Consider the following 15,635-nt stretch of genomic DNA (forward strand, 5'->3'; position numbering starts at 1 on the left):
ACCGCGTGCTCCTTGTCTGCGGCCTCAGCCGGTCAAGTTAGACAACGAAATGTCAGACAAAGACCGGAAAGTACCGGGAAAACAAAAGTTTAAAAGCTACAAGATATTTGAAAAATAAACATATTTAGGTATTTCACATATTAAAACCCACTTGAATATATTATAACGGATACTTTCGTCTTTACCATGAATATGGTCACTGCATACGTCAAAAATGTACTGTTGTGTGACACATGGCAATTTTATTGTGAAAAATTTAATAGGACGTGTGTTTTATTGCTGCTGCTTGACGCGGTTTTAACCTGCACTTCTTCAGCCTCATTAGTACCGAGAACAGTTCAACTGGCTGTCATTAAATTCCTCTTCAAAGGTAAAAAAAATCGTTTAATTTTGTATCTAACATCTGAGCCGATGTGTTTTATGATTCGATTTGAAGTTGACCATAGCTGTTTGCCTAGCCGGAAACGAAAAGCCAGTTCGTTTATCTTGATTCTTTAGCCACTGTGCTAATATTAGCTAAATTAGCCGTCTAGTTAGCAACCTAACTAGCAACAGTTACCCTTAGATATAAATGTAATTTTAAAATTTGTCTCAAAATACTTTTCTTTATCATATTCAGTTTATGTTGGTCAACATCGTCAGTATGGCCTCAGTATAACTGTCAGTTGATCTGTTAGCAGTCTGCTAGCTCAGTGCTAATGTGTGGAAATGAGGATTATTGTAGCTGTGATTGCTTAACTTGCCCTCTGTCCAGTAATCGCATGTGCTCCCTTAAACTACTTGTTTTCTGTATTTTCTGTTTGTCATTTGCTCTTATGTAAAAAGCATAAACATAACTCGATGTTGTTGTTTTTTATTTTAAAACAGAACACTATGAATCAAGAGAAGCTCGCCAAACTTCAGGCACAAGTCCGGATAGGTGGAAAGGTACAGCTACTATTTTGGACATACAATTAAATCTCTTGTAGTCTGTTAATTCAATAATATTGCCAAATGTCAAATGCCCAGTGTTGAAATCTCAATCAGGGCTTTCAGTTTTGTCCTGTCGCTGGCTCAGTTGTTGCTCATTTTAAGGAGTGTGATGGCATTCAGCATCTACCAGGTCTTTCCTCCTGACCTCAGCATTCCCTTTATGGGGGAGAGCATTGGCCCCTTCGTGTGGGGCCTCTGTGGCTTTGTTCAAAAGTATTGTGAGGTCTTCAGCCTCACACTAGGTGGCGTTATTTGTTATTTTTGCAGTGACAGGGGCCTTGTGTCCTTTTTCCAGACTGCACCACATCCTCTAACACAACCACATTTACTTAATCCATATTTTACCAGAAATAACAAGAAGATCCCACACACTGTCGGCCACTTGTACTCACAAAGAGAGTTACTTCTCAGTTAAGAGTTTATGATTCTGGGCATTCGTCAATTAGAATTTATGGTGTGCACGATCTTTGTCGCTACTTGAGTAGTAATACTCTGGTTGAGTAAAAACAAAATGTGCTTTAATTAATTCAAAATAAAAGTCATGGACCTCTTTTATTTAAAAAAAAAAAAAAAAATGGAGGTCATTGATGGGTTTGACTTTTGGACTTCTGGAGCCTGCGTTCAAAGTAGTGGAAATTAAGTGAAACAATTAGAAATAGTAAAAGCAAACTAAAGTGTCTAAACCAATTCAAGACAGAGTACTTTTCTTTGCTGCAAATGACCTTACAATGTATTATGATTTGCTGTGTGATTACCAAGTCCCTTTTAACTTACGGAGAGTCTTATTTCTAGTCATGTAGCCACAATAATAAAGGATTTTTTGTACTTAAACAAAGTTGTGTTGCTTGGACTTTTGGGGAATCACTTCCCTTTCTTGCGGACAATATTTAGCTTACTCATGCATCAGGAGCACCTACTTTTTGTTTCATTACTGTCAGATCCAAGTAGTGCTTCCTTCACTGTTTTTCATTGCAGTCATCCACGGCCTTTAAAAGAATTGACAGCATTTGTACGACATCTGTACAGATTTAGCCCAAACACTGTTTGGTAGAAGTGCACTGCTTTAGTAAAAGCTTATGTCAGATTGCGGACTTTAAAAACAGTCTTTAAAAACTGCTCTTTTACAGTGTAGTATGGGTAATTTGTTTAATTGAAACTGCTTCATTACAGCTGTTATCTAGAAATGAGTGAATAACGTGTCCAAGATAGAATGGAAACGTTTCCTAATGTGACCCTGTGACTGCATTTGACATTTTGGTTCATTCAGTCATCTAATCCTTTTTTGGCATCCACACCTGTTCTTTCCTCAGGGAACGGCCCGCAGGAAGAAAAAGGTTGTTCACAAAACGGCAACAGCTGATGACAAAAAACTCCAGGGGTCACTGAAGAAACTGGCAGTGAACAACATTGCAGGGATCGAAGAGGTGAGCTATCAAAGGAAAACTAATGTCAGTGTTGTATTGTAGCTGCACTGATTTGACTTTCTTCCTGATCAGGAAAGATAAAACACAGGGAGAGCCTAGCGTTCTCCACTCATGAAATCTTATTTATTTTTAGAGCGTTTTATCCAACAAGCTCCCACAAAGTGTTTCAGATAAATCAAAACACAAAAAAACAGATACAACTTGAGGATAAGACACTAACCTGATGCCCAAGATTAATTTTGTCTCATTCATTCATGTTGTGGCTCAATTCACCTTTTGTATTTTACAGATTAGGATTCTAAATACAAATTAGAATGAGATCTAATTCAAGGCACTTTTTACCTGTTAAAAGCTTTTATCCAAAGTGAGGCTCTAAGGATCATATTCTGTAATGCCCTTAGAGGCAAATTCGTGATTTTGGGATAAAATCTTGTGTCAGGTTTTATTGGCTCTAAGTCCGACTATGTGTGCTCTTTCAGGTGAATATGATAAAAGATGATGGGACGGTGATCCACTTCAACAACCCCAAAGTGCAGGCGTCTCTGTCTGCCAACACCTTCGCCATCACTGGCCACGCTGAGACCAAGCAGCTGACGGAGATGCTGCCGGGCATCCTGAGCCAGCTGGGAGCCGACAGCCTCAGCAGCCTGCGCAAGCTGGCCGAGCAGTTCCCACGGCAATGTGAGCGTACACACACGCTGAAACACTCATAGTCACTTCACAATGTCAGGGGTCTCTGTGGTCGTGTAATATCAGGGATATTCTTAGAAGTTTGAGAGGCGTCAGCCAACTCATCAGATTTTATGAATACTTAGATGAGCAGGTTGGGTGTTTGTAGTGAGAAAAGCAACCACCTTTCAACCACAGGATCAGAGTGCTGACATGTAAATGACCCCGACATTAAAACAGAATCACAGTAGAATATGCTGCCTTTAACATTTAAGTGTACTTATGAAGATTTGTGTGACAGCGTTTTGTTTGTTTAGAATCACTGGAGAACCAGAACAGGTTAAATCTGTAAATGTGAGCTGGAGAAACTGGTTATAGCAGCGACGAAAACTGAAGAGAACAAGGACTGTGAGGAAAGAGCAGCACCAGAAACAAATTAGCTGATTATTGATAAAGGTGCAGGTATCCAGCACACTGCCCGAGCATCTAGATGATTCAGTTTGAAGCAGTTGACCTTGGTGTTTTGCATGTAGATGAAAATAAACCCAGTGAAGCAAACATAGGAAATAGGTGCAGCTTTTCCACATGGCAACACAACGAATCATGTGACATTGTAGACAGTTGTCCAGTGAAAGCTGATGAGCAGGTTTTAACCAGTACACTATCCCAAACAGTCTCATGATAAGGTCGTGGAATTGTAGATGTTGTAATTTTTATTTTACGGAGCATTTCAGTCCATGTTGACCAGCACCTCAACACCTTTTTTTTCTTTTGCGAAATTGTTAATTAAAAAGTTAAAGCAATGCCAATTTCATGGAATTTTACAAAGAGATTTTGTTGGAAAACAATGGGGCGTGTTAAGTCTTGTTAACATACATCTGCAGTAATTATCACAGAATCTACTTTTGCCAATTTTCAGCTCAACTTTTGATTCACTCATTTTTTTTCTTTATATATTTTGCAGCGATGGACTTGAAAGCAGTCAAGGAGGAAATTGCAGAAGAAGAGGACGACGATGTACCAGGTATAGATGCAGATAATTATTGAATTTTAAGTGTTGATCATCATGCTTATGGTAAAACTCCCGTTAAACGTCACTTTATTAGATTATGATAAAGGGTTTGTTTCTCTATTTGGTGTTGTGAAGGACTTCTCCGACTGAAGAGTTAATATAAACCATTTGAAAACGAGGATGCAGACTAAATTATCTAAAGCCGAAATGGTTTATAACTCTTCAGTTGCAGAATGTTAGAAATAAAGATGTTTTTTGACAATAAAGGATTAAATCACTCACTGTCCTTTCACAAATTGGTCTTGTCACTTTTATCAATCGCCTGCTTCCAGAACAAAATCCTGATGTACTTTGTTGTTTTCTGTCTTACAGATCTTGTGGAGAACTTTGATGAAGCCTCAAAGAACGAAGCAAACTGATGAATCCTTTTTTTCCCCTCCATCAACCGTTTTATTTTTTACCTCTTACGGACTCACAAAGGGCTTTTCCTCTTGTGGGGAAACGGTTGTTAAAGGTGCAGTGCATCATCTCCGGAGACGTGAATCACTTCGGTTTAGCCTGCCACAACAGCAACATGCAGATACAGTAGGTTTTAATTTCAGTAGGCTGTGATATTGTGGACACGCCGAGAAACGAGGATCTGTACGACTCTCAGCACCCAAAGGACTCAAACTACTCTAGAAATAAACTTTCTACATGGTTAAACGTGGCTAGTATTTAAGAGATTGTTTATTAAATTACAATGAAAGTGAGTGAAGAAATTCACTTAACGTTATAGTGGTGATCATAAATTTAATAAAACATTTTTGGGCAATTGATGCTTCTCTTTATTACTTGACTTCTCAGACTTGTTTTGGCCACTAGAAGAATACTTGTCACCTCAATGCCAGCTATTGGGGAAACGCAAGGTCAGCAGTATTGTATTTTCCTACGTGTCTGCTTTGATGAGCACATTTGAAGTAGTGGTTGAGGCCTTTATATGTAAAGTATTTGTAACTGATGCTCATTTTATAAATAGAATAAAGAGTTACGCCTATAAAAAGCCTCACACTGGGCCTCTTCCTTTACACTTCCTTGAATTCATAGATAACTGAGCTCTTATGCAACACAAAAGTCTGATTAAAAACTTGACGCATTTTCACTACAAACGAACAATTACATTTTAAAACTAAAGTTTATTTAGTTAAAACCACACAACTCCTTAAATGTTGCATCAGTTTGATAAATTTGCTCATTAGTTATGTTGCTGTAGCCCGCTTTGAGGATTTGAATTAGTGTTGAATGAATTCAGACGAAAGAACATCAATCAACGGTGGGGGACAAAATATTCAGAAGTAGCAATAGAACAACTACTATATATAAACGTATATATTCTCCACTACAAATAAAAGTCCTGCATTCAGTACTTGACTTAAGTAGAAGTATAGTATTTTCAGCAAATTATACTAATAAAAGTATCAATTTTAAGTATCATATACTGTTGGGTAGTTTGATACACACCCATGCTTAACGTGTTGGAAACTGATCACAGGTTTTGTGTGATAAATCTTAATCTGCAAAGTAATTAATAACTACAGCTGTCAAATAAATGTAGTGGAGTAAAAAGTACAATAATTCCCTGTGACAGGTAGTGCAGTGCAAGTGTGAATTAGCAGAAAATGGAAATACTCGTGTTAAGAACAGTACTTGAGTAAATACTTTAATTTATCATATTAAGTAAAAAGTCCAGACTTTGCTGTACAACTCCACAAAGGTGATGGATTACTTTCTATAGTATATTTTTATTTTGATTTAATACTTAGTTTTTGTCTGTTAATCACAGTAAATACGTTATTCTATTACGTCACCTTGGGTTCCGGTAACGTTAAGGGTCTTTGCACATTGATTTAGCTATTTCACAAAGTAGTTATGAATCAATAATGAAAATAACAGTTAGTATTGGTCTTGATTTTCATCACTAATTACTGTTAAATTTATGATTAGGTGTGTAAGGAGGGGTTAACAGAGTTTGGGTGGGTTGTGCACACATCACTACAACCCCGCCAACACTGTCACATCCCGTTTCATTGATCACCTCTGACGCTGCTCTGCTGCATCGTGCTGATCAATGGGCCGCTGCTGTCATTCTCTGCACAGCTCAGCGGTTGAGGTCTGACAAGGTTACCGGGGATGAATGTGCCATTTTGGCTCAAGTGTGTCGTGCAGTGAGCGGGACGGAGCTGCGGACCCGCCCCGGGGCTCACCACACCACCTCCAGCCCCGGTTGAGCCAAAATGTCCCTGCTGCTGCTGCTGCGGCTGCGGCTGGACTACAGTGCAGGAGCTGCATGGAGCTGAACCGTTTTACAGCTGCGTCAAGGCAGACAGTCACAGCTGCATCACAACCGGAAACTGTGTGTTGACGCCTTGAAAATAAGAGCTCATAAAGAATACTTTTTGTTAATGAATAATGAGATTAGAGGTGTAAAAGAGGAATCGGTTTTTATTGGGCTGATTAGATGAGATGTATTCAAAATAAAGCTTTTAAATGCTGGCTGTAGAATGTATAAAATAGGCTACATTAATTCTAGTACTGTGCTCACAATTTTGAGGTACTTCAAATGTTATGCTACTTTATACCTCTTTCACTACATGCTACAACATGAAAATGCTGCTTACACATTGATGCATCAGTAATAAAAATCAAATGAAATATATCATTTAATACAGAGAGGGGCCATGCTGCATAATTAGTACTTTTACTGTTGATACTTAAAGTATTTTTTTTCCTGATAATACGTATGTACTTACATAGCTTCCATGGTTTAAGACATATAACAAATGCTCTGCTTTTAATAACATTTTTTCCCCACAAAAATATTTTTATACATTACTCAAAAGTACTAAGAACAAGATGTCTCATACTTCACTCACACGTCTATTTTCAGTGTACGTGCACTGGAGACTTTGAATAAGTTTCCCTTTTATACATCACACATGTGTAAGTTGCACACTGGACCACAACTGGCTTCCAAACTATTAGTTGTTATGTCACAAATTCATCTTGTACGTGCGTGTCTTAAACTCAGATTTAACGTGAGCACAGGGGATTTAGCAGGTGAATGTAAAAACATCCTTCTACTTTAAAAACAACATCATTACATTATTATACATCTTTCTGCACAGCGAAGGTCAAATAGCCAAGTGAAGTAACAGTGAGCAACATGAGTGGAGGTGGACTTAAAGTAAGATTATTTTAAGATTATTATTATAAATGTGGGTTTTATTTTGAAATATAACCGGAAGTACAGGGTTTTCACTCTGGTCGTCTTGACGTTGCTCCTTATTTTTCCCAATATTAAACCTTGGGGGAGGGATCCATGAGTGCTGTCGCACAACTACGGTAGACTACAGGCTGTACTTTCCGACTTGCGCTGTTTGAGTTGAGCAGGCAGCGGAGGGTCTACACGAGGATACTCAAAAATAGCTTTCAAAGGCGATTAGGTATGACGGATACTAACGGAGGGGTTCCGCGGGACTCTACGTAAAGATGAGGATTCCTCCGGTGAGTAACTGAATTTGTTTTCATGACATTTCACAGGTCTGTTGTTGCTCTAACGTTACAACCCGCCATTGCAACGGCAAGTGTTAACTAAGCCGAAGTCAGTGTGGATGGGTGTTGTGGTATTTTATGGTCTGTTTAGCTAGCTAAGCGATTAAGGAATACCGAGAAGGTGGTGTTACGGTAACACTATTTTACGTCAATTACACAACACGTTAACGTTCTCCCTAGCTAAACATTCATTAAAAACGTTAGCAGTGCGACGGGAGGCAAAATACTACCAGCGACTATGAGAAATGGACTGAGTTAACCTGAGGAGGAAAGCTTTTTTAATTCCTTTATAACCGTTAAAACTGGCCGTTAGCCACAAAGCCCACCGAGTCAGCGACGCTGTGACTGTCCGTCAGAGCAGCAAGTCGCTGCCGTCACTCGGCGCACGACTACCCGCTGAACCGTTGGAGCAAATACTAGCTACTTCATTCCCCTGATACAGCATGCTGCTATACAGTGGCATTATTTGGTATCTCAATTGTGAATATTTACCATCTTGTTCAATCGGCTTGGTGATAACTGTTTTGAAAACTTACTCGTGGCCTTTAACGGATTCGGTGTGGACGTTAAATTCAGCTAGCAGTCCAGCTAATACAACTATCCAAGTTCTGGTGCAAACAAATCTCAACTGCTGTGATTTTGTAGCTGTTCAGTTTTAACCTACTGCGTTTAATAACACAGAGTAGTTTCCCATGTGTTTACTCAAGTCTACATGTGAGTAATATTTACCATCTGAGGCTGTGCATGGCCTGTAGGCATCAGGAAACAGCCACAATGCCACTTATGTTTGCATAATCCAAGCTAATGGTCATCTATCTTCTCTTGAGAGTTGGTTTAGTGAGGTTTGTAGGTGCCATGTCTTTTGCGTTTACCTCCATCGTTTGGTCTCAGGGCCTCAGTCAAGTTCTGGAGGTGGACTCATGAAGAGATGGGCCCATCCCAGTGCCACCTTGAATAGTCATCACCAGTGAGGAATTTAAAAATGAATTTGTCACAGAAGAGAAAGCCAGATCAGATGATATCAAAGTGTATTCTCTTGTAATTCAGTGCAACATTCACATTACTGGAAAGGCTTAGACTTTATAACACATAATTTTAGTCTGATCTCACTTGGCATGACTCCAGCCTGGACTGACTGATTGCTGGATGTGGAACATTTACATGACATGTGATCAGGCGAATACGATATCTCACTACATCTTCAGGTGGTATTAAAACTGATTGAGTAGACCTATCCAACAGGCTCCCATGCCAAGACTTCCCAGATGTAGGTTACTGTATGCTTTCAGAAAGTATTAGTCTCTCCCTTATGGCAGCCCAGCAGCCTGTCTCCTTTTGCAGTTTTTTTCTGTCTTGTGGTGGTTAAATGTAGATCAAAACATAAGGGAGAAAAGAAGATCATAATAGCTTTTGACACTTGCTGTGAAGCAGAGCAGCTCTTTGTAACAGGAGGACAGCTAGTCTCTTCTTTACCTTTCCTTCTTCAAATCTCTACAGATTTACCTTTTCAACCTCTCTTGTCAAAGAAATTATCTTTTTTTCTTTGACGGAGTGTGACCGTTTGGAGCAAACCTGTGGCATGTTTTTCTTTCATATGTTTTTCTTTTATTTCATAAATCTCTTGCAGTACTTGGAAATTACAATATTAAAAAATACTTTCTGGAGGAGGTAGGACAACTCCCAGTGTACTCCCAGTCAGGGCGTTGAACATTACATAATAATGTGTCACTCAGTCATGCGATCATGTTGTTAGAAAGTGATGTCAGTCCATTCTTAAAGAGAGGAAGTGATCATTTTAGGTTTCCTGTGTTCACCCTAAAGTAGACGGCGTCTGGAGCGCAACGGCGGAGTCGGGTATGGATCTAAAAATGATGTTTATCAGCATGTGAGCTTGCAGCCCTGGGAAGTTTGTAGCACCAGAAAAAAAGGGAGCAGTGCAGAAATTTCTATTCACATGGTGCACAGTCATTATCACTTTCATAAAGAGAAGTTACAGATAAAAAGGGTTTCCCCTAATACAAAACTCATAGTGAGTCATGCAGCAGTTTTAAATGTAGGGTTCCAACTAATAATTATTTTCATTTGTTGTCTATAAATGTCAGTAAGTAGTGAAAAATTCCAATTATAATTTCCCCAGAGCCCACGATGATGTCTTCAATTTGCTTGTTTTGTCTGACCAGTATTCTAAAAGCTAAAGATTTTTAATTTACTGTCTCATATGACAAAGAAAAGCAGCAAATCCGCCCATATCAGAATCAGAAATACTTTATTGATCCTTTATTGATCCCCAGGGGGAAATTATACAATAATAACATACCATATGAGAAGTTGAAACCACAGAATATTTGGCCCTTTTTGCTTGATACATTTTCTGTTGATCGACTAATCAATTAATTGTCTAATTGTTGCAGCTGTAGTCCAAAACAAATATACTTAGTTTACTATCATATATGACAAAGAAAACCAGCAAATCCACACATTGGGAAGCTTGAACCAGAAAATATTTTGCATTTTTGCTTTTAAAATTGACTGGAACAATTGATTGATAGCTGCTGATTATTTCAATTTACCAACAAATCTTTTCAGATCTATTCACATGTACCATTGTCAAAGCTCTGTAGCTGTTAGCAGATGTGCACTACAGCACACTAAGAAAAATAACCTATCGCTAGTACCTCCCTCCTTCGCATCCAACTTGGTGATGTTCTGGGCCAGTAAGTATACAACTTAAGAGACAGTATCTTAAGACCGGCCCTAAGTTTGACTAACAAGTGAAACAATTTTTAGCAAAAAGTACGCAGGTGCTTTCAATAAAGACACTAAAATCTGACGGAAGGACACCCAAGTGTAGTAAAATAAGGAGTGCAGCGATGTCTACCCAAACACCCTCCCTTATGCACTAAATCAGCCAATAGTAGGCCTCCAAAGGTTATGCGTCAAGGCTGCATCACACCATTCATCATGGTTTAATGCTCAGCTTGTCGTGATTAATCCCTTTGAAAGCTTCCCCCTCATCACTCATTGAAACATATGCTTCGGTATATTGAAGCGTGCAAGATTGAAGCTAAAATGTATTTGCCCATGATACTAATTACCGGCCTGTTGACAATATCAGAAATGTTAGCTGAGATATTATTTGTATTGAATTAATTAAGTAGTGTTTTGAGCATGAATGTTCATTCGTGACCTTGGTATCAGAGAATTACTGTACATTTGATAGTATTCACACGTTTTGTATTCAAGAAACTTGATGACTTCAACTTGTTTTTGTTTATATCATCAGATATTTCCAAAACGTATTTTCTTTGCTGGTAAGTGTGTGGACTTCACATCACCTGGCGACTCTTAACCCGGTTATGATTCCTTGTGTGCTCTCTTAAATACTTTAGGAGCTGAGACCAAGTCTGAACACTTAGGAACATTTATGCAGGACATGTATTCTTAATTTGAATAAGAAATCATACGTCACTCTCTGAATTTAGCCGTATTTAAGACCGAACTTTTACTCTTGGCTGGCTTTATACATATCGGCCCAGCTTTTTTTTTTTTTTTTTGACCGATATTTTGACTTGTCAAAGCAAGAAAAGCACAGGTGGAATTGATAACATTAATGATGAGATATTTAAGGGGCCCATGCCAGTGAGGCAGCATGCTACACTACTAGAATCCTAGAAATAGTGTTCTTAAATGCTGTTACGCCATTATTAAAGATATTAGAACTGTAATTTTCTTGCTGTGACATATCAAAATGTATGTTGTCTTGTAAAATAGGGAAGTATTAATCAACTAAACCAGATCCAAAATGTAGTAAATTTCTAAATATATCGCACAACCAAACTACACTAATGATTGTAAGGGAAGTCCACCTGATTGGTGAGGAAGTGAATGCAGCTCCTTCACAGGAAACAACAACAGGAAACAGTCTTGTTCTGACAGCGAGGACTTAATGAACTGCTTTAGCATTCTAGTTTATCCGAGCTTCCTCACTGTGTACGTCCTTGTCTTATTTAATTTTGCTGCCATGCCAGGATGTCCAGTCAGGCATGGTTTATCGTGTTAGTAGTCTGTTAGGCCATTTCATTATTAGCATGTCTGGCTTACACTGGAGGCTGGAGCATGGCTTTAGTGAATGGGGATCAACTGCAGTTCGCTTGATTTAAAAATAGAATAGAGACCGTGGTCTTGTTTTCAGTCATGACAACGTTATGTGTTATACTTCTACACCAATTTACAAAGTTACGCCCTTTTGCGTACATGTTTTCTGCTATCGTTATATCAACACACAAACATGTAGAAAATTAGAAAGGCCACATTTCATAATTCATTGTCTGTGCAGTGACTTGAGCTGAAACAATTATCCTCATCCTCTCAACACCATGAATGTCTGCTCCAAATCTCATGGCAATCCATCTAACTGTTGTTAAGTTATTTCAGTCTGGACCATAGTGGTGGACCGACCAACATTACCCTCCCTAGAGCCATGCCACTAGTATGGCTAAACATATTAAACCTTTACTGATCACGGCTTCACAAGTGTGAAGAACTCCTTGTTTCAGTGTTACATATTATAAGAATTTTGGCAGTTTGTCAGATTCAGAAAGAATTTTAATACAATATGTGCTGTTAAATTTTGATCGATGTTAGTTTGTCTTTAGTTGTAAAATAGTTCATAGATCATTTAGATAACCATCAGGTGAGCTCCACTGGCATGCACCAGCTCGATATTCTTGTTTTACTTCACTTCACATATATTTGCTTGCATAGTTTTCGATCAGTCATTAGTTGAGAAGTTGGAGCGTGTTCATACAAGATCATGCAGCTGCAGGACCGTTTTCCTTTAGTCGTACAGGCTCTCTGACTGCAACACCCTCTCATGCACATATGTCTCCTTTAAAGCATCTTCCCAAGTTTACATGTCTAAAAATACAACTCCTTCACGCACTTTGACTAAAGATGCATTATTCAATGCCTCTGCAGAGTAATTAAATCTTAATCAGGGACGGGCTCCTGTCCTCATGGAGGCATGTCTGTGTGTGTGTGTTTGTTCACATGTGTTTGTGTGGGTGTGTTTTTGCGTGCACAGTCCACTGAAGCTTTTCAGGCTCATGTGGTGCGAGACGATTTAAGAAGCCTTTCATTCAGTACAGAGGAAAACCTATCTGCTAAGTTAAAAGGTGCAGAGGCTGGACGAGGTTAAACTTTGGTACTTAGATGTTGCTCCCATTCACTGGCCGGTTCAGGTGATGTGAAGGTAATTTACTCTAACCAAACTGGATCATCTTGTACTCTTCAGTTTCAGTTTTTTTCCCCTGTTGATTTTAAAAATACCTGGTTGTTTTCCTGCTTTGTCCTGCTGAGGAAATTTCAGTGCGACTTGCCCAACACTTGATATGACTGCTCATGTGTTGTTACATCAACAACATTAGTCTCCAACTTGGAGTTGGTCAATTCTTTCTATGGCTCTGCTAAAATGTCTGCTGTTTTAATTGATCCTGCTTCAATCGGTAGATGTCATAAGTAACTAATTAAGAACTTTAATATTTGTTGGGGGTTTTTTTCCCAGTAGGGCTAATTGAGAACTGGCTCCAAATTGTCCAATCCATCGGAATTGCATACCTCCGAGCTCATCAATTCCTTTTATCGATGCCGGCATGTTTTTCTGACCGTTGTAAATTGCAAAACAATGACATCAAACTTGTGCGTCTACGCTACTGGAAACTTGCAACAAGAAGGAGTCATGATGGAGAGGAAGAAACTGTGCCTTTTTCGGCTTCATTTCACCAAGAAAGATGACAGTGCTAGTTGTAATGTCTACAACTAGCAACTAGTTGTAGACAACTACATTACTACATTACAGTAGACGTGTGCTTAAATTCCAGGAAAGCCATGTATTTGACACTCTTCTCAGCGTCTGTTACCAAGGGTAAATATCCTGTGTCGTAATAACATTAGCGCTATGCAGGCAGGCCTAGCAAATGTTTTCAATCAATAAGGGAATTGATAAAGAATCGGACCGATAAGCAGAATCGATAATGGCATTGGTATCAATAAAATCGTATCAATTCCCATCCCTAATAGCAGCATTCTCCTTCAGCCTCGTGGTGGTTTGACCCACGGTACACACAACATGTGCAGCCTCCCGTCCTGTGCCTTCACTGTGTAGTGCTGACATCTTGCTCATGCTTGCACCTTAAACTAAGCGGAAAATGTGTTGACTCTGCTCCTTTCTCCGAGGCCTTCGCTCTGCGGAATATCTGGTCTCTGGTGTAATCCCTGGTCGCTCTTGTCCTTATGAGAATGACCCTGAAGTTCAGCCTGGCTGTTACTCATTTGCAGCCCTGCACACACACACACCTCCTCACGCCCTACACCATCACATCCTCACTCCAAGGTCCCCTCATCAGCAAGGACAGACTGGGCAGGTTTACTGTGCAGTGATTCAGGCTTCAGCTGTTTTCCATTCATGACTCTGATTGCCTTGTCGATCGTGGATGGATGATGACTCGTTGTGTATGATAATGTGCAAAACACACGATAAGCTAGATGTTTTACTGTATTACCTATTGAAGGCGTTGTTCGTGAACTAGAGTATCCCACACTTTGTTCTGATTCATCATCAGCGTGATCATTTTCTTCAGTTCAACATGAATATGAATCAAATGCTTTTTTATCTTTTCCTGGAGCTCAGGGTGAAATATTTAAATTGCTTGTTTTATCCAACAGTTGCTGATTTGTTTTCTGGCGACTGATTAATTATTTGACTAATCATTTCAGCTCTATTGAAAATACCAAATATTCAAAGCTTTGTCTCATTTTTACATGAATTGTGAGGTTTGACCTTGCCTTGTGTTTTAAAGGCAGTATTATTATTTAAAAAATCCTTAATAACTGAGACTCTCTGTTTGCCAAATAAGTATTTTAATTATATTTATATTTCACCCAGCAAGCATTTAGCTGGCTTTACTTTTCTATAATCTGAAGTTCATATACTGTGAGCATTTAGTTCCCTGTTTTTTGTCGTAACCATACTCATTGTGTCATCCCGTAGTGAAACAAGCTGCATGCTTTGCCACACAGGTTGAGAAGAAGCTCTTACTGAATGGTGTTTCCCTTTCATGTCTAAGGTGTGGGCGCTGGGCGCTTGCCAGACTGGGTGAAGTGAGAACTGAGAGGGAAACCCGCTGAGAAATAACACCGCCTGGGACTGCTGAGGAGGACCTCTGTGCAGGTGAGGACTGATGGAGAGAGAAACATTATTTCAGAGTCAGAAATGTAAAGAAAAGGGTGTAGACATTTCCAAGTCATAAAACAAACAACTCATAATGACAAAGTTCACAATAACTGGATAACCTACTGAGCATGCTTGCCTTGGATGCTTGGCTTTACACTGCGGTAAATTTAGCTTGTGATATGACTTGCATACTGTTCGGAGTTTCATGTAGAGAACTGTCAACAGCTGTCAAGAGAATAATAAGACAATATTGAATATTGAATGCTAGATCTCCAAACATACAGTGCAGGATCTTAATGTCTACAAAATGATGTCCTTTCTCTCGTCCTAACTATTTACCTTCTCCCAAATTAAATGAGAACATACCATGAGGAACTTGGAGAAGTAAACTATTAATCATATACTGTCATTTGGGTGGGTGTGTCACCAAGAGCCGATAAGTTGATTGACAGAAAGTTTATCGGAAGCTATTTTGATAATCAATTTACTGTTTAAGACATTTTTTCCAGCTTAAATTCTTAAATGTGAAGATTTGTCATGTGTCTCTTTTTTAAAACGTTGTAAATGTAATATTTTGGGGTTTTGGACCGTCGGTCAGACGAAATAAGTGAGGTAGAGATGTTGTCTTGGGCTTGAGGAAACTGCGATGAGCATTTTGTTACATTTAATAGACCAAGCGATTAATTTGTTAATTGAGAAGGTAATTGCTGGGTCAAACGGTAGTGAAAGTAATCGT

General features: G+C 39.0%; 1 protein-coding gene across 4 annotated transcripts; it reads left to right on the forward strand.

The window, feature by feature from the left end:
- The first annotated feature begins 307 nt into the window (after positions 1-307).
- On the forward strand, positions 308-4,891 carry LOC139296185 (transcription factor BTF3 homolog 4-like). Of its 4 annotated transcripts, XM_070918524.1 has the most exons (6): positions 308-370; positions 868-927; positions 2,283-2,396; positions 2,876-3,077; positions 4,030-4,089; positions 4,450-4,891. In XM_070918524.1, the coding sequence occupies exons 2-6, from the start codon at positions 874-876 to the stop codon at positions 4,494-4,496; spliced, it is 477 nt and encodes a 158-aa protein (XP_070774625.1). In that variant the 5' UTR covers positions 308-370; positions 868-873; the 3' UTR covers positions 4,497-4,891. The 4 variants fall into 4 exon arrangements, with proteins under 4 accessions (XP_070774625.1, XP_070774626.1, XP_070774627.1 ...); XM_070918525.1 differs by lacking the exon at positions 308-370 and having other exon boundaries at positions 859-927; XM_070918526.1 differs by lacking the exon at positions 308-370 and having other exon boundaries at positions 865-927; positions 2,876-3,083; positions 4,045-4,089.
- Positions 4,892-15,635: the final 10,744 nt, after the last annotated feature.

Source organism: Enoplosus armatus, chromosome 14, assembly GCF_043641665.1.
Source record: "Enoplosus armatus isolate fEnoArm2 chromosome 14, fEnoArm2.hap1, whole genome shotgun sequence".
Classification (NCBI taxonomy): domain Eukaryota; kingdom Metazoa; phylum Chordata; class Actinopteri; order Centrarchiformes; family Enoplosidae; genus Enoplosus; species Enoplosus armatus.

Bases quoted from the DNA above. Each gene is read 5' to 3' on its own strand.
- LOC139296185 (XM_070918524.1), top strand. From the start codon at position 874: ATGAATCAAGAGAAGCTCGCCAAACTTCAGGCACAAGTCCGGATAGGT. The intron at 928-2,282 runs GTACAGCTACTA...TTCTTTCCTCAG, and splicing joins AAGTCCGGATAGGTGGAAAG to GGAACGGCCCGCAGGAAGAA. The intron at 3,078-4,029 runs GTGAGCGTACAC...TATATTTTGCAG, and splicing joins CGAGCAGTTCCCACGGCAAT to CGATGGACTTGAAAGCAGTC.